A 25,110-nucleotide genomic window follows, 5' to 3' on the forward strand; every position below is an offset into this window, starting at 1 on the left:
AAACCAACGAGCCGTGAGATCATGACCTGAACCAAAGTTGGACGCTTAACTCAGTCACTCAGGTGCCCCAATATTTAAAAACATTTTAATGAAAGTCTTTAAAATACATCCTATACATAGTATACTATTACACACACACACACACACACACACACACACACACACACACAATATGCCATCTGGTATTTATAAGTATGAATAAACTATATAATAATATATACCATCTATACTACATATATGTATTTTTATTACATACAGTATATATTTGTGCCTTCTTAACTAGAGTATGCTGATGAAAATTTAAACTTTGTAAATGTGTGCCAGTTACTGTTTTAAGCATTTTACATGGATTTTCTCAATTTACTTATAACCATGAGGCATAGTTACTATCTCCAATGAGGTGACCCTATCAGGTGGATTTATAGTCCCCATTTCTCATATAAAGAAAACAATGTACCTAAAGTCACTCGTGTGGAAGCTGCACAGTTCCAAACAAGATAGTGTCTGATTATAAAGTCCACGTTCTCCATCAACACAACTCCGTACTAAACGGCAAATGTGCTATATTCTGAACTCTCTCTCGTAGCTATTCCTTTTCATTGAGATCACTGCATCTACTCCTAAGAAACCTTTTAAAATGTTCTTTCTGCTTTGACCTAAAAAAGAACAAAAAACCCAGTCTTTAAAAACAGTGTCTTAATTTTACCCTCAACTCAGAGTGGGTTTCAACCATAAGTAAAGCTTCCTTTTTGCTGTTTGCTGTTTTAACTTCCAGGATGTGCTCTTTGAAGACTGAAGAAAAAGTTAAATAAATACCCTGAGTGCCACCTTTGGGTATAAAAGGAGATACTAGAGAGATGAGCAGAAACATGCTCAAAGGTAACTTTAGAGACTGCATAATCACAGTGTACCCATTTGCTGCAGCCTATGCATTTATAATTGCAGGGCTGAGAGAAAATAACAAAGTCATCTTTGATCAAATGCTCTCTACATTCTGCGAAATCCACTGAATCACGTTCGCAAGCCGGAAAGAAATCCTCAAATGTTGTATTTGGGTTTCTCTCGAAACGTGCTAGAGACCAGTGAAATTAGCCAAGTTTTTACGGTTCTTCTATATTCTACATTGAATGGTCACTTTTCATTTTTATTGATGTGTTTCCCTTCTCCTGGACTCTTCCCATTTCTAATACACTATCGAAGATGATCCAGGAACCCTATAAAAAAAGAGTAACTCATTTATATCCCATTCTTTACACATCAGTTAGCAACTATGATGTTAACAACTCAGTGACTTCTTAAAATGTATCAGAATGTTGGAGACCCATTAAATGTCTCAGTGAAGAAATTCTGCCTCTGCCTGTAATAAAGAGTGATCAACACAAATGAAAGCTTCATTATTTAAACTAGGTTTTCTCTGTCCTTTTCCATGTGATAAAACAACATAAAACTTGACATTTTAACCATTTGTAAGTGTACAGTTCAGGGGCATTAAGTACATTCACACTGTCTGCACCCATCACCATCACCCATCTCCAGAACTTTTCAGTTTCCCAAATGCAAACTCTGTACCCATTTTAAACACTAATTCCCCATCCCTCCAGCCCCTGGTAATCTTTCTTCTCCTTTCTATCTCTAAGAATGTTCCTATTCTAGTTACCTCATAGAAATGGAAACAGACAGTATTTGTCTTTCTGTGTCTGGCTTATACCACTTGGCGTAAGTTCCCAAAGTTCATTCATGTTGTGCCAGAATTTCCTTCCTGTGGAAAGCTGAGTAATATTCTATTATATGTGTACACATTTTCTTATCCATTCACCTGTTGATAGACAAGTGGGTCGTTTCCCTATTTTGGTTATTGTGAGAAATGCTGCTATGAACACTTCTTCCCGGTCTTTGAAACATCAAAGTAGCGAAGGTCAACTTTTTTTTTCATATCAAAGTATCATCACCTACCACAGTAAAGAGTTTTCTCTGTAATGGCTGATATGATGTCACTTCTTTCAAAGTCCAAGAACAAGCCATGTTTGGTCTCTGTCCCATTCCACTGCATGGTGCATCAAGAAGAATTCGGTCAAAAGATTCTCGTAAGAATGGAGGTTTTCCTGTGAAGAGAATTATAAACGTACTTGTTATGTGCCTATAGGTGTAGAATAGAAAACTCCTGACATAGGGGTGCCTGGGTGACTTAAGTCTGATGAGCGTCCGACTTCGGCTCAGGTCGTGATCTCACAGCTTGTGAGTTCAAGCCCCGTGTCAGGCTCTCTGCTCTCAGCACGGAGCCCACTTCGATCCTCTGTCTCCCTCTCTCTCTCTGCCCCTCTCCTGCTCATGCTCTCTCTCTCTCAAAAAAAAAAAATATATATATATATATATTTAAATAAAAAAAAAAAGAAAACTCCCGAGATAGAACCAATTATCAGAAATTTAAAATCATCATCTAGACTACAAAGAAAAACAATTTCTCCATTCAAGTAGCTGGTAAAACTAATTCTGACATATGTAAAATGGTTACTGTAATTATTATAATTGAGGGTTATTCTGTTGACACAGTGCAAATTAAGGCCTAATCATATGAGACTTTGTATCCCCAATGTCACAAGCCACAATTCATCAGAGCGAGGACCTGGAATTCATTCTAGTCATACTGAGAGCGGATACTTCTCTCAGCAATCCCTACTGCAGACAGCCCCCCAAAAGAATACCTGTTAGGTTCTAGTCAAATATACTGGTTCTGAGGTTCCTCACTCTCCTCGCTTTCGTGGCCATCAGCAAGGCTATGCTCTAGAGTATCTCCTTGTATCACATGAATAATTTTCTCCGCTCCGACTTCTGAGTTATTTAGTGTTACTGGAGAAAATCATGAAACCGGTCTGTTTATATATTTCTGCTATTTAGTAACTGCAAGATATTGCTGCTGACTGCCCTCACAGGAAGCCAGCTGACTGCCCACGGGAACCACAGCAATGTTCTGAGAACCACACGATCACCTGCTTTTCTCTGACTGCACAACTGTCATACATGAGCTCTTATCAATTTAACTCATCTCCACCTACAACCTGCATCCTCACCCACAGTCTCAGAAGATCTTCTCAAAGTAAACAATTATTTTTAAGGTTTTTGGTACATACTGAAAAAATGCTCCAGAAAGATTATAGCAATTTACACTTTCATTACGATTATACTCATTCTCCTAAAAATCTTCATCAAAGAAGTTATTATTATTGTTGTTGTTGTTTCATTGGCCATTTCTATTTTTCCGTTATATGGTCACCTTTCTTGTTTTGTCCTTTTTCTACTTAGACTGTTGGCTTTTTCTTACTGATCAGAAGAGCTACAGGGGTAGTAGCTGCTTTCTGCACATGATTAGCTCCAGGATGCTTCGATGATCTCCTTTTGCTTTTCCAGCTCTCCAACATCGATTTAACACGTTCCTTACACTATTTTTTTATACCAAATTGTCTCTCTTAGAAAACCAAAAACTCTCCCACAGCTACCTAAATCCCTTGAATAAACTCCTTACACTAACAAATAAAGACCTCTTCTCTAGCTTCTCGACTACTCCATGTACTTCCCTAGCTACCTTTCTCAGTACTCAGCCACATTCACCAATGTTAAAAAAAAAAAAAAACAAAAAAACCAAAAAACCCACATCACTTTGTTACCCAAAAATGTCATGAGCTTTGCTATTTCCATGCTTCTGCTAATTCTATTTTCCTGAGATGCCCCAGCACTCATTTCCACTTGTCAAAATGCTATCTACCCTTTCAAGCCCTAACAAATGTCACCTCCTCAACCTAAACTCTTTTTTCTATTGTCCCTAGAAGAAGTAATCCATTCCTCTGAGTTGCCATAGCATTAGGTATCTTTTGGATGTATATATATATTTTTTTTCCTGAGAGAGGGAGAGCAGGTGAGCGTATGAGCAGGGAAGAGATGTAGAGGGAGAAGGAGAGAATCTTAAGCAGGCTCCATGCTCGGCACAGAGCTCAACATGGGACTTGATACCATGACCCTGGGATCGTGACCTGAGCTGCAATCAAGACTTGAGTGAGCCACGCAGGCACCCCTTCGATGTAGTCTCATACACACTAGCGTTCAAGTGTTACTTCCATCTAGACACTGAAAATTCCTAAAAAACAGGACAAGCAAGCCCACAAGATACCTTTGTATGGACTAGAATTAAGGTATGCGTATCTCTAGGTTAACATAGTTCTGCACCATGATAAACAGCACAGGCTGGCCTTCAGCCCCTCAACATATCCCCCAGCCAGGCACCCTTGTACAGAGCAGAAGCAAATGCCATGGCCTTGACAGGGATAGGGACAATGCCAACTCACTGAACTCACTGTTCTTAATAAGTACCATTTTCACAGAAAGCAGTGGGTATTATACAAAAATTGAGACATTCCTAAAAATATTCTAGACCTGTCTTAGATTAGACTAAGATCACCAAATGACCACAAAGATACATGGTCCAAGAGAAATTTCTTTTGTTCAAAACTAGAAAGCCATGAAATGAACATTTAAGGCTTGTATGCAGTTTAGGAGTACCCAAATTTTTATTTATCCAAAGCTTTTTCTCAATATATATTCTTAGAACAACCTTTAGTGATTTCTAAAACTGCATTCGTTTGGAGTGGTGTATAATTTAGGAGCAATTTTATGATGGAAACAATAAGACTGGGACAACATTTGGAATGAGGGGATACAGACCTTCTCCCCGGTGCAAGAATTATAACTGGTAAAAACTGTAACAAAAGCGAAAACCACCATTTAAAGTCTCTAGAAAATGCCTGGGACATACATCAAATGAAGAAACACTTATTAAAGAAAATCTAAGAAATGTGAGTATCTGTGGTATCTGAGCCACAATCCACTCACACACACTCTCTCTCAAAAAATTAACATTAAAAATTATAAAATAAAATCACCTTAGTATGCAACATAAGAATTTTAATCATATTAATTCAATTTACGGAGCAGGTAAAAGTCACCCTGAAGTAAACTGGAAGAATTATTGATTTTGTGCTCTTTCATTTTTCAAGTCAGTATTTATTCCATGTCCAGCTAACAATTTTTGTGCATAAAATTTATGCACTAGGAATACAAATTATTTAAAACTGTGAAAAAATTATATTTTCCAAAGATAGCTATGCCAATACCTTCCATCCCACATGCCCTTCAATTTGACATTGACTCTTCTCCCACAAGAGATGGGGTCTAATGTTCCTTTTCTTTTATTGTGGACAAGAGCAGAACTGATACTACATGACTTCTGGACTAAGTCATAAAAGGTTGATACAGCTTCTGCCTGGGGCTCTTAGGACACTCATTCTCAGAACCTAAGCCACTTGGTCTGAGAAAGCCCAGTCAGTACACATGGGAGAGGCCACGTGTAGGTCCTATCTGAGAACCACCATCAACCTCCAGACATGCACGTGACAGATAAAGCTTTTGAGATGACGCTTCCCTCAGGTACCCAGTGACTGCTAATTGCGTCAGATACTCAAAGTGGGAACCACTCAGAGGTCCCAGTCATTCCCTCAAACTGTGAGAAATAATAATAAGATCACTGTGTTAGGTCACTAAGTGATGAAATGATTTGTTACAACAGCAGTTCATACCCAGAACTGTTTAAAAATCAAAACCACCCTGCAACTTGAAATCAGTGCATGGTTAAGAAGCCACTGAATCAACTTCTTGCCACCTTATACTACACACCTCACTCATCCGCTCAGAGGACTTCGAACTCTTTCAACTTAAAAAGAAAAATTTTATTAACTAAAAGGAACTCAGAAAACACGGTGGGGGGGGGTTGTTAAATGGCAGAATAGGAAGATCTTGAGCTCCCCTTATACCACAGACACTAAACCAACAACCGTATCTACTGCAACCGATTAGGAAAATCTGAAGACTGGGAGAAGAGACCTTCCACAGCTAGTCACAGAGAGAAGGCCATCTCAGAAGGGGTAAGAGGGGTGGAGACAAGGTCAATAACCAAACTCCTCGTGTGAAAAACCACAAAAGGAAGGGACATCACAAACACAGAGGAGTGAGTGGATCAGAACCCACAGCAGGCAACCTCAGTCCTGGGCACTTACTGGGAACATGAGTCTTCACGATATCTGGCTTTGAAAATCAGCAGAGCCTAAAAATGGGAGCTCTGACAATCAGGCGATATCAGTTGATTTTTCAAGAGAAACTCTGTAGCCCAGAAGGATGCCTTCAAAGTGCTGAAAGGAAAAACCTACAACCCAAAATACTCTACCCGGCAAAGTTATCTTGAAGCAGAAATGAAGGAGAGATAAAGAGTTTCCTGGACAAGCAAAAGTTAAAAGAGTTTATCACCACTAAACCAGCCTTATAAGAACTGTTAAAAGGAATTCCTTAAGAGGTAAGAAAAGCCTGTAACTGGAAGAAAAATATAAAAGGAAAAAAACTTCACTGGTAAAAGCAAACATAGAGTGACCATAGTAAATTAATCACTTATAAAGCTAGTATGGAGGCTAAAACATTAATGTTGGGAAATCACATACATCTACCAAAATCAGTCAAGGAATATACAAAATAAAGACATAAATATGATATCATATACATAAAATGAAAGGGGAGTCAAAATTTATGCTTTTAGAATATGTTCAAGGGATGCCTGGATGGCTCAGTTGGTTGAGTGCCTGACTCTTGATTTCAGCTCAGGTCATGCATGATCCCTGGGGATATGGGATCAAGCCCTGAATCTGGCTTCACACTAAGCATGGAGTCTATCCCCTCCACCACCGCCGCCCCCCCCCCCCCCACAACTCATGCTCTTTTTTTTTTATTTTATTTTTTATTTTTTAAAATTTACATCCAAATTAGTTAGCAAATAGTGAAACAACGATTTCAGGAGTAGATTCCTTAATGCCCCTTACTCATTTAGCCTCTCCCCCTTCTCACAACCCCTCCAGTAACCCTCAGTTTGTTCTCCATCTTTATGAGTCTCTTCTGTTTTGTCCCCCTCCCTGTTTTTATATTATTTTGGCTTCCCTTATGTTCATCTGTTTTGTTTCTTAAAGTCCTCATATGAGTGAAGTCATATGATTTTTGTCTTTTTCTGACTGATTTCATTTAGCATAATACCCTCCAGTTCCATCCACGTAGTTGCAAATGGCAAGATTTCATTCTTTTTGATTGCCGAGTAATACACCATTGTATATATATATACCATATCTTCTTTATCCATTCATCCATCGATGGACATTTGGGCTCTTTCCATACTTTGGCTATTGTTGATTGTGCTGCTATAAACATGGGGGTGCATGTGTGCCTTTGAAACAGCACACCTGTATCACGTGGATAAATGCCTACTAGTGCAATTGCTGGGTCGTAGGGTAGTTCTATTTTTAGTTTTTTGAGGAACCTCCATACTGTTTTCCAGAGTGGCTGCACCAGCTTGCATTGCCACCAACAATGCAAAAGAGATCCTCTTTCTCCGCATCCTCGCCAACATCTGTTGTTGCCTGAGTTGCTAACGTTAGCCATTCTGACAGGTGTAAAGTGATATCTCATTGTGGTTTTGATTTGTACTTCCTTGATGATGAGTGATGCTGAGCATTTTTTCATGTGTCGGTTGGCCATCTGGATGTCTTCCTTGGAGAAGTATTTATCCATGTCTTTTGCCCATTTCTTCACTGGGTTATTTGTTTTTTGCTTGCTGAGTTTGATAAGTTCTTTCTAGATTTTGGATACTAACCCTTTATCGATATGTCATTTGCAAATATCTTCTCCCATTCTGTCAGTTGCCATTAAGTTTTGCTGATTGCCTCCTTTCCTGTACAGAAGCTTTTTATTTTGATGAGGTCCCAGTACTTCATTTTTGCTTTTGTTTCCCTTGCCTCTGGAGACGTGTTGAATAAGAAGTTGCTGCGGCCAAGATCAAAGAGGTTGTTGCCTGCTTTCTCCTCGAGGATTTTGATGGCTTCCTGTCTTACACTGAGGTCTTTCATCCATTTTGAGTTTATTTTTTGTGTATGGTGTAAGAAAGTGGTCCAGGTTCATTCTTCTACAAGTCGCTGTCCAGTTTTCCCAGCACCACTTGCTGAAGAGACTGTCTTTATTCCATTGGATATTCTTTCCTGCTTTGTCAAAGTTTAGTTGACCATACGTTTGTGGGTCCATTTCTGGGTTCTCTATTCTGTTCCATTCATCTGAGTGTCTGTTCTTGGGCCAGTACCATACTGTCTTGATAATTACAGCTTTGTAGTATAGTTTGAAGTCCAGGATTGTGATGCCTCCTGTTTTGGTTTTGGTTTTCAAGATTGCTTTGGCTATTCGGGGTCTTTTCTGGTTCCATACAAATTTTAGGATTATGTGTTCTAGCTCTGTGAAGAATGCTGGTGTTACTCTGAGAGGGATTGCACTGAATATGTAGATTGCTTTGGGTAGTATCAACATTTTAACAATATTTGTTCTTCCTATCCAGGAGCATGGAATCTTTTTCCATTTCTTTGTGTCTTCTTCTATTTTTTTCATAAGCTTTCAGTGTATAGATTTCCGTGTATAGATTTCAGTTTTCAGTGTGTAGATTTTTCACCTCTTTGGTTAGATTTATTCCTAGGTATTTTATGGTTTCTTGTGCAATGGTAAATGGGATCAATTCCTTGATTTCTCTTTCTGTCACTTCATTGTTGGTGTATAGGAATGCAACCGATTTCTGTGTGTTGATTTTATATCCTGCAACTTTGCTGAATTCATGAATCAATTCTAGCAGTTTTTTGGTGGAATCTTTTGGGTTTTCCATATAGAGTATCATGTCATCTGCGAAGAGTGAAAGTTTGACCTCCTCCGGCCGATTTGGATGCCTTTTATTTCTTCGTGTTGTCTGACTGCAGAGGCTAAGACTTCCAATACTATGTTGAATAACAGTGGCAAGAGTGGACATCCCTGTCTTGTTCCTGACCTTCAGGGGAAAGCTGTCAGTTCTTCCCCACTGAGGATGATATTAGTGTTGGGTAGTTCATATATGGCTTTTATGATCTCAAGATATGCTCCTTCTATCCCTACTTTCTTGAGGGTTTTTATCAAGAAAGGATGGTGTATTTTGTCAAATGCTTTCTCTGCATCTATTGAGAGGATCATATGGTTCTTTTCCTTTCTTTTATTGATGTGATGAATCACGTTAATTGTTTTGCAGATATTGAACCAGCCCTAGATCCCAGGTATAAATCCCGCTTGGTCGTGGTGAAAAACTTTTTTTAATATATTGTTGGAGCCGGTTGGCTAATATCTTGTTGAGGATTTTTGCATCCATGTTCATCAGGGAAATTGGTCTGTAGTTCTCCTTTTTAGTGGGGTCTCTGTCTGGTTTTGGAATCAAGGTAATGCTGGCTTCATAGAAAGAGTTTGGGAGTTTTCTTTCTGTTTCTAATTTTTGGAACAGTTTCAAGGGAATAGGTATTAACTCTTCCTTAAATGTTTGGTAGAATTCCCCTGGAAAGCCTTCTGGTCCTGGACTCTTCTTTTTGGGGAGATTTTGATTACTCATTCGATTTCCTTACTGGTTTTGGGTCTGTTCAAATTTTCTATTTCTTCCTGTTTCAGTTTTGGTAATGTATATGTTTCTAGGAATTTGTCCATTTCTTCCAGATTGCCTATTTTATTGGCATAAAATTGCTCATAATATTCTCCTATTATTGTTTTTATTTCTGTTGTTTTGGTTGTGATCTCTCCTCTTTCATTCTTGATTTTACTTATTTGGGTCCTTCCCTTTTTCTTCTTGATCAAACTGGCTAGTGGTTTATCAATTTTGTTAATTCTTTCAAAGAATTCTGGTTTCTTTCTGGTTCTTTCTTTCTTTCTGGTTTCATTCATCTGTTCTACTGTTTTTCTTGGTTTCGATAGCATTAATTTCTGCTCTAATCTTTATTATTTGTCTTCTGCTGGTTTTGGGTTTTATTTGCTGTTCTTTTTCCAGCTCCTTAAGGCATAAGTTTAGGTTGGGTATCTGAGATCTTTCTTCCTTCTTTAGGAAGGCCTGGTTTGCTATATACTTCCCTATGACCACCTTTGCTGCGTCCCAGAGGTTTTGGGTTGTGGTGTTAACATTTTCATTGACTTCCATATACTTTTTAATTTCCTCTTTAACTTCTTGGTTAGCCCATTCATTCTTTAGTAGGATGTTCTTCAGTCTCCAAGTATTTGTTACCTTTCCAAATTTTTTCTTGCGGTTGATTTCAAGTTTCATAGCTTTGTGGTCTGAAAATATGCACGGTATGATCTCAATCTTTTTGTACTTAGGGTCATGCTCTCTCTTAAAAAAAAAAAAAAAGAACGTGTTCGAACTTAAGTGACCACCAACTTAACATAGACTGCTATACACAAGTGGATGTTATAAATGAATGCCATGGTAACCACAAATAAAACCTGTAACAGATACACATACACAAAAAGAGAAAAGAACCCAAGCATAACACTAAAGAAAACCGCCAAACCACAAAGGAAGAGAGCAAGGGAAAAAGAAAAGAACAGAGAAGAACTACAAAAATAACCAGAAAGCAATTAACAAAATGGCAATAATTATGTACCTATCAATAACTGCTTTTAAGTTTAAATAAATGCTCCATTCAAAAGACAGGTGACTAAATGAATAAAAACCAAGACCTGTCTCTAGGCGGTCTACAAAAGACTTGTTTCAGACCTAAAGATACACAGAGACTGAAAATGAAGGGATGGAAAAAGATATTCTGTGCAAACAGAAGCAAAAAATTAAAAAGCCAAGCAGAAACACCTATGTCAAACAAAACAGACTTTAAAACAAAGATTCTAATAAGAGATAAATAAGGGTATTACATAATGATAAAGGGATCAAGCCAGCAAGAGGATATAACAATTGTAAATATCTATCCACCCAACATAGAAGCACCTAAATACATAAAGCAAATATTAACAGACATAAAATAACAATACAATACTAATATACAATAATAGCAGTGGACTTTAACACCTTAATTACGTCAACTGATAAAATATCCAGACAGAAAATCAACAAGGAAACAGTGGCTTTGAAATACACATTAGACCAAATGGACCTAACAGATACAGAACATTCCATCCAAAATGAGCAAAACACACATTCTTTTCTAGTGCACATGGCATATTCTCCAAAGCGGATCACGTGTCAGGCCACAAAACAAGCCTCACTAAGTTTAAAAACACTGAAATCATATCAATTATCTTTTCCAACCACAACAATATGAAACTAGAAAGCAATTATTTAAAAAACAGAAACAAGAAAAAACACAAATACATGGTGGCGAAACAACATGCTACTAATCAGTCAATGGGTCAATGATGAAATAAAAAAGGAAATAAAAAAATACCCGGAGACAAATGAAAATGGAAACGCAACAGTCCAAAATTTTGGGACAAAGCAAATGCAGTTCTAAGACAGAAGTTTGCAGTGATATAGGTATACCTCAAGAAACCACAAAAATCTCACATAATCTGACCGTATAACTAAAGAAACAAGGAAAAAGAACAAAGCTTAAAATTAGAGGGAAGTAAATAAAAAGATTAGAGCAGAAATAAATTGAGACTAAAAAAAAAAACAGTAAAGATCAATAATTGAATAAACAAAATTAATAAACCTTTATACAGATTCATCAAAACTCTAATAAAATCAGAAATAAAAGAGCAGAAATAACTGACACCACAGAAATAAAAAGGATTCTAAGAGAACACTACAAAAAAATGATACGCAAACTGGAAAATGTAAAAGAAATGCATCAATTCCTAGAAACATACAATCTCCCAACACTTAATAAGAAATAGAAAATTTGAACAGACCAGTTACTAGTAGTGAAATTAAATCAATAATCAAAAAACTCCCAACAAACACAAGTCCAGGGCCAGATGGCTTCAAAGATGAATTCTACCAAACATTTAAAGAAGAGTTAATACCTATTCTCAAACGATTTCAAAAACTAAAATAGGAAGAAAAACTTCCAAAGGCATTCTAACAAGCCATCATTAGCCTTATACCAAAAGTAGACATGACACTACAGAAAAAGAAAACTGCAGGCCCATATCCCTGACACAAAGACAGGTGCAAAAATCCTCAAAACATTAGCAAACCAAATTCAACAATACATGAAAAGGATCATTCACCACTACCAAATGGAATTTACTTCAGGGATGCAAGGATGGTTCAACATTCACATACTAACGTGATACATCGCATTAACAAGAGGAAGGATGAAAACCACAGGACTGGGCACCTGGGTGGCTCAGATGGTTAAGCATCCAACACTTGATTTCAACTCAGGTCATGATCTCATGGTTCGTGAGTTAGAGCTCCACATCAGGCTCTGTGCTGACAGTGCAGAGCCTGCTTGGAATTCTCTCTCTCTCTGCTCCCCCCAACTCGTGTGCACGTGCGCTCTCTCTCTCTCTCTCAAAATAAATAAACTTAAAAAAAAAAACCATAGGATCATCTCAATAGACGCAGAAAAAAGTATCTGACAAAATGTAACATCTCTTCGTGATAAAAACTCTCAACAAAGTGGGTTTAGGAGAAACATGCCTCAATATAATAAAGGCCATATATGAAGCACACATAGCCAATATCATAGTCCATAGCAAAAAACTGAAAGCTTTTCCTCTAAGATCAGGAATAAAACAAGGATGTCCACTCTCACCACTTTTAGTCAACATAGTACTGGAAGTACTAGCCACAGCAATCAGACAAGAAATAAAATGGATCCAAATTGGTAAGGAGAAAACAAAACTGTTACTCTTTGCAGATGACATGATACTATATATAGAAAACCCTCAAGATTAAAAAAAAATTAGAATAAATGAATTCAGTAAAGTTACAGAATGCAAAGTTAACACAGAGAAATCTATTGTGTTTCTATATGGAGAAGGAAAAATAATAAAATAATCCCATTTACAACTACACCAAAAAGAATAAAATACCTAGGAATAAATTCAACCGAGGGGAAAACCCATACTCTGAAAACTGTAAGACATTGAGGAAAGAAACTGAGGACAATACATATAAAAAGATATGCCATACTCGCGGATGGGAAGAATATTGTTAAAATTCCCATATTACCAAAAGAAATTTACAGATTCAATGCAATCCCTACCAAAATAACTGCCGTGCTTTTCACAGAATTTGTACAGATAATACTAAAATGTGTATGAAATCACAAAGACCTCAAATACCAAAGCAATCTTGGAAAAGAAGAAGAAAGCTGGAGGTATCACAATTCCAGATTTCAAGATACACTAGAAAGCTATAGTAACCTGAAAGAATATGGTACTGGCACAAAAAAAGATCAATGGAAAAGAATACAGTGGTTGGAAATAAAACCATGCTTTTATGTTCACTTAATTAATAAAAAAGGAGGCAAGAATATGCAAAGGGGAGTGGGGAAAAGATGGTCTCTTCAATAAATGGTTCTGGGAAAACTGGACAGTTACATGCCAAAGAGTAAAACTGGTACACTTTCTCATACCAAACACAAAAATAAATTCAAAATGGATTAAAGACCTAAATATGAGACCTGAAGCCATAAAATTCCTAAAAGAAAACACAGGCAGTCATCTCTTTGCATCAGCCTTAGCAACATATTTATGGATACGTCTCTGCAGTAAAGGGAAAAAAAAGCAAAAATAAACTATTGGAACTAAACCAAAATAAAAAGCTTATGCACAGTGAAGGAAACCATCAGAAAAATGAAAAGGCAAACCTACTGACGTAAGATTTTGCAAATGATATATCTATCTGTAAGGTGTTAATATCTGAAATACATACAGAACTTCTACAACTCAGCACCAAAAAAAAACCCCAAAGAATACAATTAAAAAGTGAGCAGAGGACCTGAAGACATTCTTTCAAAGATGACACACAGATGGCCAACAGACCCACAAAAAGATGCTCAACATCACTAATCATCAGGGAAATGCAAAATAAAACCACAGTAAGATCTCACCTCACACAACAGTGAGAATGGCTAGTGTCAAAGACAAGAAATAATATATAAGGATGTAAAGAAAAATCTTTTGCACTGTTGGTGGGAATGTAAATCAATACAACTGCTATGGAAAACAGTATGGAGATTCCTCAAACAATTAAAAATAGAAATACCACATGATCCAGTAATCTGGATAATTACCTGAAGAAAATGAAAACATGAATTCAGAAAGATATATGCGCCCCCACATTTACTGCAGCATTAGTTACAGCAGCCAATATACGGAAGCAATTCCCAGTGTCTACTGATAGATGGATACAGATGTGGTTGGTATACACACACACACGGAATAGTCAACCATAAAAATGAAAGGCATCTTTGCCATTCACAACAACATGGATGGATCTAGAGGGTATGTAAAATAAGATAGAGAAAGACAAATACCATAGGATTTCACATACATGTAGACTTTGAATGTCAAAACAATAAACAAACAAACAGAAATAGACTCAAATACAGGGGACAAACCGGTGGTTGCCAGCAGGGAGGCGGGTGAGTTGATGGGCAAAATAAGTGAAAGAAATTAAGAGGTACAAACTTCTGGCTATAAAATGAGTAAGTCACAGAGATAAAACAAAACAAAACAAAACAAACAAACAAACAAAAAACCACAGTGTAGGGAATATAGTCAATAATGTAACATTTGGGGCGCCTGAGTGGCTCAGTCGGTTTAAGTGTCCGACTTCAGCTTATGTCATGATCTCACGGTTTGTGGGTTTGAGCTCTGGGCTGACAGCTCAGAGCCTGGAGCCTGCCTCTGATTCTGTGTCTCCCTCCCTCTCTCTGCCCCTCCCCTGCTCACACTCTATCTCTCCCTGTCTCTTAAAAAATGAATAAATGCTAAAAAAGAAAAAGTTAATAATGTGGGAACATTTTATGATGACAGAGGGTGACTTAATTGTGATGAGCACAGAATAATGTACATAATTGTAGGATTGTTATATTATACTTGAAACTAGTAACACTATGTCAACTAAAATACTAAAAATTTTAAAAATCTTACGAATAAATGTAAATGGTCACCATCACCACCTTAGCACTACAAAGCCTTCGTCAGACTGCTAGCTGTTCTTTAATGCCCATTATCCTCTTTTCCTACAGTCATGGTTTGCACTGGGCACACCACTACACTGCTAAAGACGACGTTTTCCAGCCCCCACTTGCAGCTAAATCGATCATCAAATGACTAATCTGGCCAGCTGTAGTATGCATTACGAAGAATTCTGATATCCTTTCCCTTCCCCTTGAAAGAACCAGAACATCTATCTTGGACCCAGAGATAACATTACCAGGACTGAATGACCACTTCTGCTAGGTGAGACCAAAATAAACAACGAAAACAGGGAAACAAAAAATGCTTTTATATTTTCTAAGCCATTGAATTCTGGGTCTCTTTGATACAGCCTGTGAGCCTATACCCTAATGTAAATCCCCTGGCTAACTCTTTTAGGTTAACAATAACTGACCATGAAATGCTGTTCTCATGTCATCAGGCAATTAAGTCTGACCTATTCCCACCTCTGTAAGAAGACAAATCATAGTCCAGAACTTGTTCCTCTGAACAATCCCTATTTTTCTAGGAAGAGTTCCATGTGCTGCATTTGTTTATTCCCGTGTGGTTTATTACACATTAGGTAGGTATCACAAAGTAACTCTCCTCACTTTCCAGGAATCTCAAAGATATGGCGATGTTCACATTACTGATGCATTTTCCATCAGATGTCTTTTGCCTGACATTCTAGCTTTAATACCCCAAATCAAACTACCATCCCGTATCTGTGACGAAACAAGTCTTGATGCAAAAAATACCTGAAGATGACAACCTAGGACCATTAGCTAATACAGTGATGTAAATGAGTGAAAACTCAGTGATCAACTATTCCAAGTCAGTTAATATATGTCCCGCTATAGCACTGGAGACTAACCTCTAAAATGGCTACCCCTACATCTCGATTGTTCTTACCCTAATCTCAACCTATTATGCTTATAAGTATGATCACTTTATTCAGTGATATGTAAAAACTGGTCACCTACCAATGATTTCAGTAAAGTAACAGTAATGGATTATATTGAGCTGTCCATTGTCTACTAGTCATTCTTAAAAAAAAAAACAACAGCTTATATATGGGAACGTTAGATGGGCTATAAGGGGTGGGGAATCAAAACCATGGCCTCAGTTTTTTAAAGTCATCTTTAAGGGCACCTGGGTAGCGCAGTCAGTTAAGCATCCAACTCTTTATTTCAGCTCAGGTCACGATCTCACGATTCTGTGAGATCAAGCTCCACCTCCGGCTCTGCGCTGACAGTGCAGAGTATGCTTAGGATTCTCTCTCTCTCTCTTTCTCTCTCTCTCTCTCTCTCTCTGCCCCTTCCCAGCTCACGTGCTCTCTCAAAATAAATAAATAAACATTAAAAATAAAATAAAATAAAAGTCACCTTTAATCAGGTAGGATTTTTTTCCCCTGGACAATTTTCATTCCCTCAAAAAGGTGCACCATTCCTGGGAGTACTGGGAACACAGGTCGATGCATGGAGTGGACGGAGCAAGTTCCTGTTCCATCTCCTGGTGCCAAAATCTTGTGATATATTGTCCTCAGAGAGAGGACATAGCAGATATTCAACTGATAAGAGCAGGCACTACACTTGATCCTAGCCAAAAGGCCAAGAAGTGATTAATCAAGTAGCATCTTTAATCAATGCACATTTTGGGAACACGAATGCCAATTAGTTCATTAAAATATGCAAGTTTCTGGAGTACTTCATGAAATCAAATCTAAACAAAGAAACAGAGCTATCGAGTGACTTAATACAACATTTTGTTCTAAAACAAGACATGTGGCAGTTTTTCCTCCCTTCCTAGCTCCACAGCCCCATTCTCTCAAGAAAATGAAGAAAACACAATAGCCCAAGAATCATAAAATTGAAAGGCTAATAAGCTTTCTGAGATTCAACATGAAATTAAGACAAATACAGTAAGACCAAAGGGTTTGACCAAGTCTTGGGGATATGATTGTACATTATTAAAATCTGAAATTTAGGGATGAGATGAAAAGCAAAATGGTATCTATTATGGCAACATAGCTTAAATCCATGCCAGTTTCGAGGTCTTATGGATATTTTAAGGCTAGAACAATGATAGCAAAATCTATTTGTTTCCAAAAGCCAATTACAGAAGCCTATAAAGACAAAATTTAACTCACCTTCAGCATCCTTAACCATATCGAGTTTAAGAGCCTTTGTTCCATCAAAGCAAAATGCCTTGATGGAATTCAGCCCTAACAATAAAGCATTCTGTTTTATTTTTTCTACTTTGTTGGATATTTTATCCAGTGCTATTACTTCTCCCTAAAAAACAAACAAAAAAAAAAACACATAAAAATAAGGTGTATACCCAAAGCAGTCAAGAAAACTATTAATACTGTGGAAAACTGATGAAAAATTATGGTCTTCTCTATTTTACTACCACCCTTAAAGGTGACTTCATTAAGCATCTGACTGTTGCTTTTGGCTCAGGGCATGGTCTCACGGTCATGAGATCAAGCGCTGCATCCTTCTCCATGCTGAGTATGGAGCCTGCTTAGGGTTCTCTCTCTCCCTCTCTCTCTGGCCATACCCCACTTGCTCTCTCTTAAAATAAACAGTTTTTTTAAAAAAGTCAATGAGGATGATACCACACTTCTACAAATGCCTTGTGACATTCATATGGTTTTAAAAATATGCTATGAAATGATATTGCAGAGATGGTGAGATTAACTCTTCAATGTCTTTTCTTGCTTTTTTTTTTATATACAACATCCTTGTATGACATGTGCATCTAATGCATAGACAACAATGCTGAAAATTTGCTGATGATGTTCCTAAATGTGACACCAGGTTAGTGGTAGACACAGTTTTCCTATTAATATTTTGACAAACAGGAAAACCATTTCCAGAGAGTTGAACTGGAAAAGTAAGCAACAGCAACTGGAATAAGTTTCAAATGCATTACTGTGGTGATGGGTGAAGGCTACTTTTACAGAAGTACAAGACTAGAGGCTACACTCACATAAAACTTGCTTAAATATCAAAATAAATAACAACACATCAAGAACAGCAATAAAATCTGGAATTCACGCAAGCTCAAATATTTCTATTCAAAGTTGTTCATTTCTGCTGGCGGCCCACTATGGGGGAATTGCCTAACTCCAACTCAACTCTCCACATATCCCCCACCCTTTGGCACTCACCTTGCAGTCCCTTGCCTTTCCTATTGAGCTGAGCCACAGGACTTGCGTCAGCCAATGGGATGACAATAAATGTGATACAAACAGAGCTGTGGAAAGGACTTGAACAGGTGGCTTTGCTCTCTGCTTTGCCCTCTGTGCTCCCAACCTTCAATGTTTGCCCTCTGCTGGGCTAGTCCCCTGACTACCCCTAGCAGGTAGATAAGAGAAAGGAACCAGCAGCAGGGTACCCTAGTGGTCTCTGCTGAGGTCACTTTAGATAAGCCAACACCAGCCAAATTCAAGTGAACGAGCCCACCCAAGACCATGGGAACCCCTAGCTGGCCTGCAGCTGATCAGGTGCACAAGCAAGCCCTGCAGGGATCAACTGAATCCCAGACTCCTGAGCTGAATAAATGTTTAGTCGTAGGCTGCTAAGGTTTTTGTGGTCGTTTTTACACACTAGAAAACGGAACAACAAAACATGGACACACTTAAAATACCCAGATTCTCTTTGAAATGACTTCTTATTAGAGAACATAAAATATCTGTGAATAAATACTTCTAAGCCAATACAATAAATATCATATACCATAAATTAAGGCGGGGGGGATTATGATTACTTCTTCAAGGCATATCATAATCTTCACAATTAAGATTTCAAGGAATCTAAAAAAGGATCTGCATTTACACACCACAACTCCATAAAATGAATCTTGTTCTGCATTTTACACTCTGGTGATATTTAATGCATTTTTCCTTAAAGTTTTTACTGTTACCACTTTAAATTCTTTTTGGATAAACAAGAATATAAGTAAACAGGAAAGTATATCTCCTCTAATGAACCCAGAGTATTAATTCCACAAAATTTAAACAAGTATCTTTTTCTTCCTTACTTACCTTAAGGCCACTCACTGAGGTTATACTAGTGTTACCGCAAGTGTGTCTGTGTGTAGGGTACCTGTGTACAGAAGGCATATATATACACACGCAGTACGTATATATACAGTGCCTATATATAGTGTTTGTAGATACACACATACAGTGCAGAGACAGATTTTAACCTTTCAGTGTAATTATTAAAAATATAAATTTATACATGTTTTATCCCTCTGTGACACAGTGAATGTTTCAGAAGTTACGACAGTATTATATACTAATATGCAAGCAATGTGAATTTTCATCAGAAGTCTTTGGATAAAATGATTTGCACTAATGAAAGGGAAAAGTTACAATTTCACCTTGACACAGTAAATGTTCCTATTATTTTCTGTGCAAGATTGCTTGTAAATCGCTTAAGCATCCTAAAAACCATCAAATACAGATCAAAAACGATCACCTGGCAAAGTCCAACACCTGGCACTTTGGGGAGTGGGCAAATATTACTTCTATGAAGTAAATCAGCTAGAGCAGAAGGGCTTTGGTAAGCCTTACGGACGTGTATTTCTATGCCAGAAAGTCTCACACCTCAGGTAGGTAAGTTTTTATTTATAAATTAGTACTGTGACAAAAATTGTTGAGTTTTCTAGATGCCTAAGAAATCCTCCCACTGAAGAAATGTGAGCTAATTCAGAAAATCAAGAATGGATCCACACTGCCTCAGTCTTTTACTATCCTGGCTGTGCTCCTCACCCAGCTTAGATTCCACGTGACATCAAATCACTCTCTTCTACACATGCTTTTGCGTCTTAGACGTAAGCATGGGAAAAATGCTGCTGTGGTTAAGCTCCATTCTTCACCAACCTCCTGTCTACCCCCAGGCAGCTTAAAAAAAAAAAAAGCCCATCATTATCCCAACTAATCCTGCCTCAAATTCATGTCTTCAGGGAGCCCACAGTGCTAACTGGATTCCTACGGCGTGTTGACACCCGTCCTCACTTCCACTTCCTGGACTGGTATTTCCTACCTCCTAGCTCTTAACGCCTCCTTCCCCATCCCCATTTTCATCTGATGACCTTGCTTCCTATTTCACTGAGAAAAGCCAAATGATCAGAAGAGACCATCCAGGTCCTCCCACACTGACCAGCCCACCAACAGCTGCACCTATGTACTCAGCCTCCCTTCTTATTTCCATGGGATAAACTATCACAGGCTACCAACTAAAGCCACTTGTGCATCAAATCCTAGCCCATGTCACCTCCTCAAAGATACTGTCCAGGAATTTTCCCTGCTTTCTCTGGTGTTACATGTTTCCCCTTTTAATGCATCTCTCATTAGCCTATAAACATTATCATTTCTCTCATCCTAAAAAAGTATTCCCTGAGTTCACTTCCCACTACTGCCCCATTTCACTGCATTCTTTTTTTTTTTTAATGTTTATTTTTAAGAGAGAGAGAGAGAGAGAGCATGAACAGGGGAGGACAGAGAGATAGGGAGACACAGAATCCGAAGCGGGCTCCAGCTGAGCAAGAGGTCAGCACAGAGCCCGATGAGGGGCTCGAACTCACAAAGTGTGAGATCATGACCTGAGCCAAAGTCAGACGCCCAACCGACGGAGCCACCCAGGCGCCCCTTCACTGCATTCTTGTACAAATAACTACCCTCACCACGACCAAAGGAGCTGTTTTGATTCACTTTTTCAGATTCTTCTCATTCTCAATCCAAGCAAGCATTTCCACTCACCAAAACTGCTCATGAGAAGCTCACCCATCACCTACGTGGTGCTAAGTCCACTGGTACGTCTTAGTCCTCCTTTTACGGGCCGGCAACAACATGTGACACAGTTGATCTCTCCATTACCTTTCAGTCCCTTCCTTCACCTAGTTTCCAGGGTAGCACACTCCTCTGGTTTCCCTCTGACATAGCTGGCCACTCCTTCTCCTTCTCCCAGCTTCTGAATGTTGGCCCATGGTACCCAGGCAGCTCAGTCTTCTGGCCTCTTCTACTCTCTACTGCCACCCACGCTAGTTTTATGCCTTTACGCATTATCTATATGCTGATGAGGTCCAAATCTCTATTCCGTATATGTTTACATTTCCAATCCAAAGTTTTATTTCCAGTCCAGGCCTCTCTCCTGAACTCCCGGCTCAAATACCCAATTGCCTGTTCAACGTCATCCTCTGGATGTCTGACACTTCACTTTATTATCTCCAAAACTCAATTCTGACTTTTCCCTGCAGAACTTGCTCCTCCCAGTCATCCCCACCTAGCTCGCTCTCTCCATTTCCTCAGGCCCAAATCTGGAGGAGTCACCCTCCATTATTTTCTCATGTCCACAGCCCACTTCCAGTGCGTCTGCAGCTCCTTACAACCTCACCTTAAAAACCACTCCAGAACTTCCCGCCTCCATGACGCTTCCCTGAATTACGGTCTCCTAACTGGTCACCCTTGCCCTCTTACAGCTTCTCTTCAATGCAGTGGCCAAAACGATACTTGAAATAGTAAGGCTTATGCCACTCTCTCTTCAAAACCTCCAACGACTTCCCATCACTCGAGTGCAGGTGAAGTCCTGACACACCCTGCAAGCTGCTCTACCCAAACGTCCTCCCCTGGGCCCTCCCTCTCTGACTGCTCTTTCTCTACCCGTCCTCCTCAGCAAACTGCAGAGGCTCCTCAAACAAGTCAGGTGCCCTCCAGACTCGGCACACCTGCACTTGCTGTTTCCTCTCACTAAAACACGCGTTCCACAGACCTCCACATTGCTCAGCACCTCCAAGTCTTTCCTCAAAAGCCGCCTTCCCAGTGTGGATCTCCCTCCCCACCCTCCTTCAAACTGCCTCCTCACTCTCCCACCCCCCAAGAACCCCAATTCCCCTCACCTTCCTTCACTTTTCACCGTAGCCCTTATCGCAATCACATATGCCAGACCCTGTATTCATTTAGTTTAGTATCTGTCTCCTCGCAACTAGAATGCAAGCTACATGAAGAAGGTGATTTTGGTCACTGTGGTTTATTGCTACATGCCCAGTCCCTGGCACATGGAAGTACTAATTAAATATCTGTTTAATCAACCGAACAATCAATTAAAATCTGACTTCAGATCAAAGTAAGTGAAGACACTAGCATGTCTCAGTATTTTAGGAACCACTTAATTGTATGGAATTTGAAATAAGAAGAAAGATGGCATCAGCCAGCCGTATCCTCTTGAGCTGAAGTACTGCAATTGCAGTATAGAATGGTTACAAGGTCACACTGAGTTCTAAACAGGTAAGACTAACCCATAATGAAAGAAAACATACTGTCAAATACATACACACAGAGGTAGAGGCGGTAAAATGTGAGATAAAGTTATCCACGACTTACTCTATCTTGTGACAATAAACCAAGCTTTGTAATTAAGACAGATCATACAGCTTTTATAAGTCTCAAGATGTGTTTGACGTGTATCATATAAGTACATATGTATGGATGGATGTATAATTCGATACTGCAGTAATGTGCAAATTAACTCTTAGTGGCAAAATTGAATAGTTTAAAAAGTATCAAGCCTTATACTTAAGAACATAAAAAATCTCTTCAATGTTTCATTTAAATGTATATTTATGAAGAAGACTTCTACTTTACAAATGTACTAGCAAATTTGGGATTTAAGAAGATCTTAAAATGGTGTTTACAAATGATAATTATATACTACACTCAACATGTGATGAATCCCATCAGTGAAGAGTCTTCACTTTGGATGAATCTATAATAATTCAGATTATAAATGTCTGCATGTTTCCTAAGTTATATGTAGTGCTACTTTCAACACTGAAATACGTAATATGTTGAGAGCAGTGTTTGCTGTGAAGACAGTCTTACCTGATCATGCATTAATGCTGCAATGTGTGTAGTTTTGCCTCCGGGTGCTGCACACAAATCTAGAATCTTCTCTCCAGGTTGAGGATCCAGAACATGAGTTACGACGGCAGATGGCAAATTCTATAAGGGAAAACAAAAAATCAATTACCAATGACTCTAAATTTTTTTTAATTATTATTTTATTTTTTTAATTTTTTAACATTCATTTATTATTCAGAGACAGAGGATGAGCATGGGAGGAGGGGCAGAGACAGGGGAGACACAGGATCCGAAGCAGGATCCAGGCTTTGAGCTGTCAGCACAGAGCCCAGCGCAGGGCTGGAACTCACAAACCCTGAGATCATGACCGGAGCTGAAGTCAAGACACTTAACCAACCGACTGAGCCACCCAGGTGCCCCTCTAAATCCTTTTTTTTAATTTTTTTTTTTAATTTTTTTTTTTAACGTTTATTTATTTTTGAGACAGAGAGAGACAGAGCATGAACGGGGGAGGGGCAGAGAGAGAGGGAGACACAGAATCAGAAGCAGGCTCCAGGCTCTGAGCCATCAGCCCAGAGCCCGATGCGGGGCTCGAACTCACGGACCGCGAGATCGTGACCTGAGCTGAAGTCGGATGCCCAACCGACTGAGCCACCCAGGCGCCCCATTTTTTAAAGTAGCCTCCATACCCAGCGCAGAGCCCAGCATATAGCCCAGTGCAGGGCTTGAACTCACAACCTTGAGATCAAGACCTAAGCTGAGAACAAGAGTGGGGATGCTTAACCAACTGAGCCACCCAGATGTCCCTAATGATTCTAAATCATTTTAAAGTTAAGAATCACAGAACATAAACACATCTTTGGAGGCAGTCCAGTACAGCATCCTCCACTAAAATATGGTTTCTGTAAAAATACTAGTGTCATGAAATTCACAATTTCCTAGATTATCCTATGATCTCATAGGACCTTCACACACAAGACACACGTGCACAGATGCATTTCCCTAATCAATTTAGCAAATCATGTTTTTTTCTCAACAATTCAGTATTTTTTTAAGTTTATTTATTTTGAGAGAGAAAGAGAGCAGGGGAGGGGCAGAGAGAGAGAGGGTGAGAGAGAATCCCAAGCAGGCTCTGTGCTCTGAGCACAGAGCCTGATGTGGGGCTCGAACTCATGAACCGTGAGCATCATGACCTGAGCCAAAGTCAGATACTTAACTGACTGAACCACCCAGGTGCCCCAACAATTCTCAACATTTTGAAGGTCAAAGCCCTTTTAGAAATGTAAGAAAGCTCTAGGTTTTTTTCTAAGAAAATGTATAAAATTTTGCAACTTCAGGTGCTTCACCATCTAATGCCCACTTAAGAATTCTAGTTTTATGCTAATGCCAGTCAAAGACATTTGGGTTCCTATCTCCCCACCATGACCACATTTCTGTAGGAGAAAAGTAAAATGTAAAAAAAATCTTATTGTTTCTGATTGGCACCCAGAAATGTATTATGAGACTGGACAACTCAGATACCGCAGTAGTAAATTATACTACAGTAAGTTATACCTTACCTGATTATTAGTATTGATCACATAAGGACTGCTACTCTAGGATAACAGATTGCCTCAAATAAAATAGAAATACTGGGGCACCTCGATGGCTCAGTCGGTTAAGCATCTAATTCTTGATTTCAGCTCAGGTCATGAGCTCATGGTTCACAAGTTCAAGCCCTGCATTGGGCTCTGCGCCGACAGCACAGAGCCTGCTTGGAATTATCTCTCCTCGCTCTCTGCCCCTCCCCCACTCATGCACACATGCTCTCTCCCTCTCAAAATAAATAAATATTGTTTAAAAGCTAGAATATTACAAAGTAATGCATTGTCTTTAAAGTAATGCAGTTTTTAAATTACTTGGCAAGCACAGAGCTATTTAAAGTTTAAAGGTGTCCATTCGTTCTCACGGGAATTGTATCCATTAGTATGTTCTCAAGAACTGGGAGAAGGTTACAATGCTCTCAAGTGAATCCAAGATTACCACTTGAAAACAGAAAATCAACGTGAGAAAGCAGACACAAATGAGCAAGTACTCCCCCTATGGAAACAGGAAGTATTAAAATCAATGCAAATCATTCAGGCATCTGAAGAGCAGTCCCTCCACATTAAACACTAAAAACAGCTTAACCT

General features: G+C 38.8%; 1 protein-coding gene and 1 non-coding gene across 5 annotated transcripts in view; both read right to left on the reverse strand.

Annotated features, from left to right (window-relative positions):
• Positions 1 to 25,110, reverse strand: part of NSUN6 (NOP2/Sun RNA methyltransferase 6) — a 72,572-nt gene that overhangs the window by 17,164 nt on the left and 30,298 nt on the right. For all 4 annotated transcript variants that reach the window (XM_015077830.3, XM_027073557.2, XM_015077831.3 and 1 more), the window contains 3 exons: positions 22,961 to 23,080; positions 17,219 to 17,363; positions 1,954 to 2,102 (listed from right to left, as the gene is read on the reverse strand). In XM_015077830.3, coding sequence (XP_014933316.1) covers positions 1,954 to 2,102; positions 17,219 to 17,363; positions 22,961 to 23,080 — 414 coding nt within the window. The remainder of the gene's footprint in view (positions 1 to 1,953; positions 2,103 to 17,218; positions 17,364 to 22,960; positions 23,081 to 25,110) is intronic.
• LOC113603743 (U2 spliceosomal RNA) lies at positions 16,503 to 16,691 on the reverse strand. Its single transcript, XR_003425438.1, has one exon. It is a non-coding gene; the product is annotated as a U2 spliceosomal RNA (small nuclear RNA).

The sequence above is a fragment of the Acinonyx jubatus genome, chromosome B4 (genome assembly GCF_027475565.1).
Source record: "Acinonyx jubatus isolate Ajub_Pintada_27869175 chromosome B4, VMU_Ajub_asm_v1.0, whole genome shotgun sequence".
Classification (NCBI taxonomy): Eukaryota; Metazoa; Chordata; class Mammalia; order Carnivora; family Felidae; genus Acinonyx; species Acinonyx jubatus.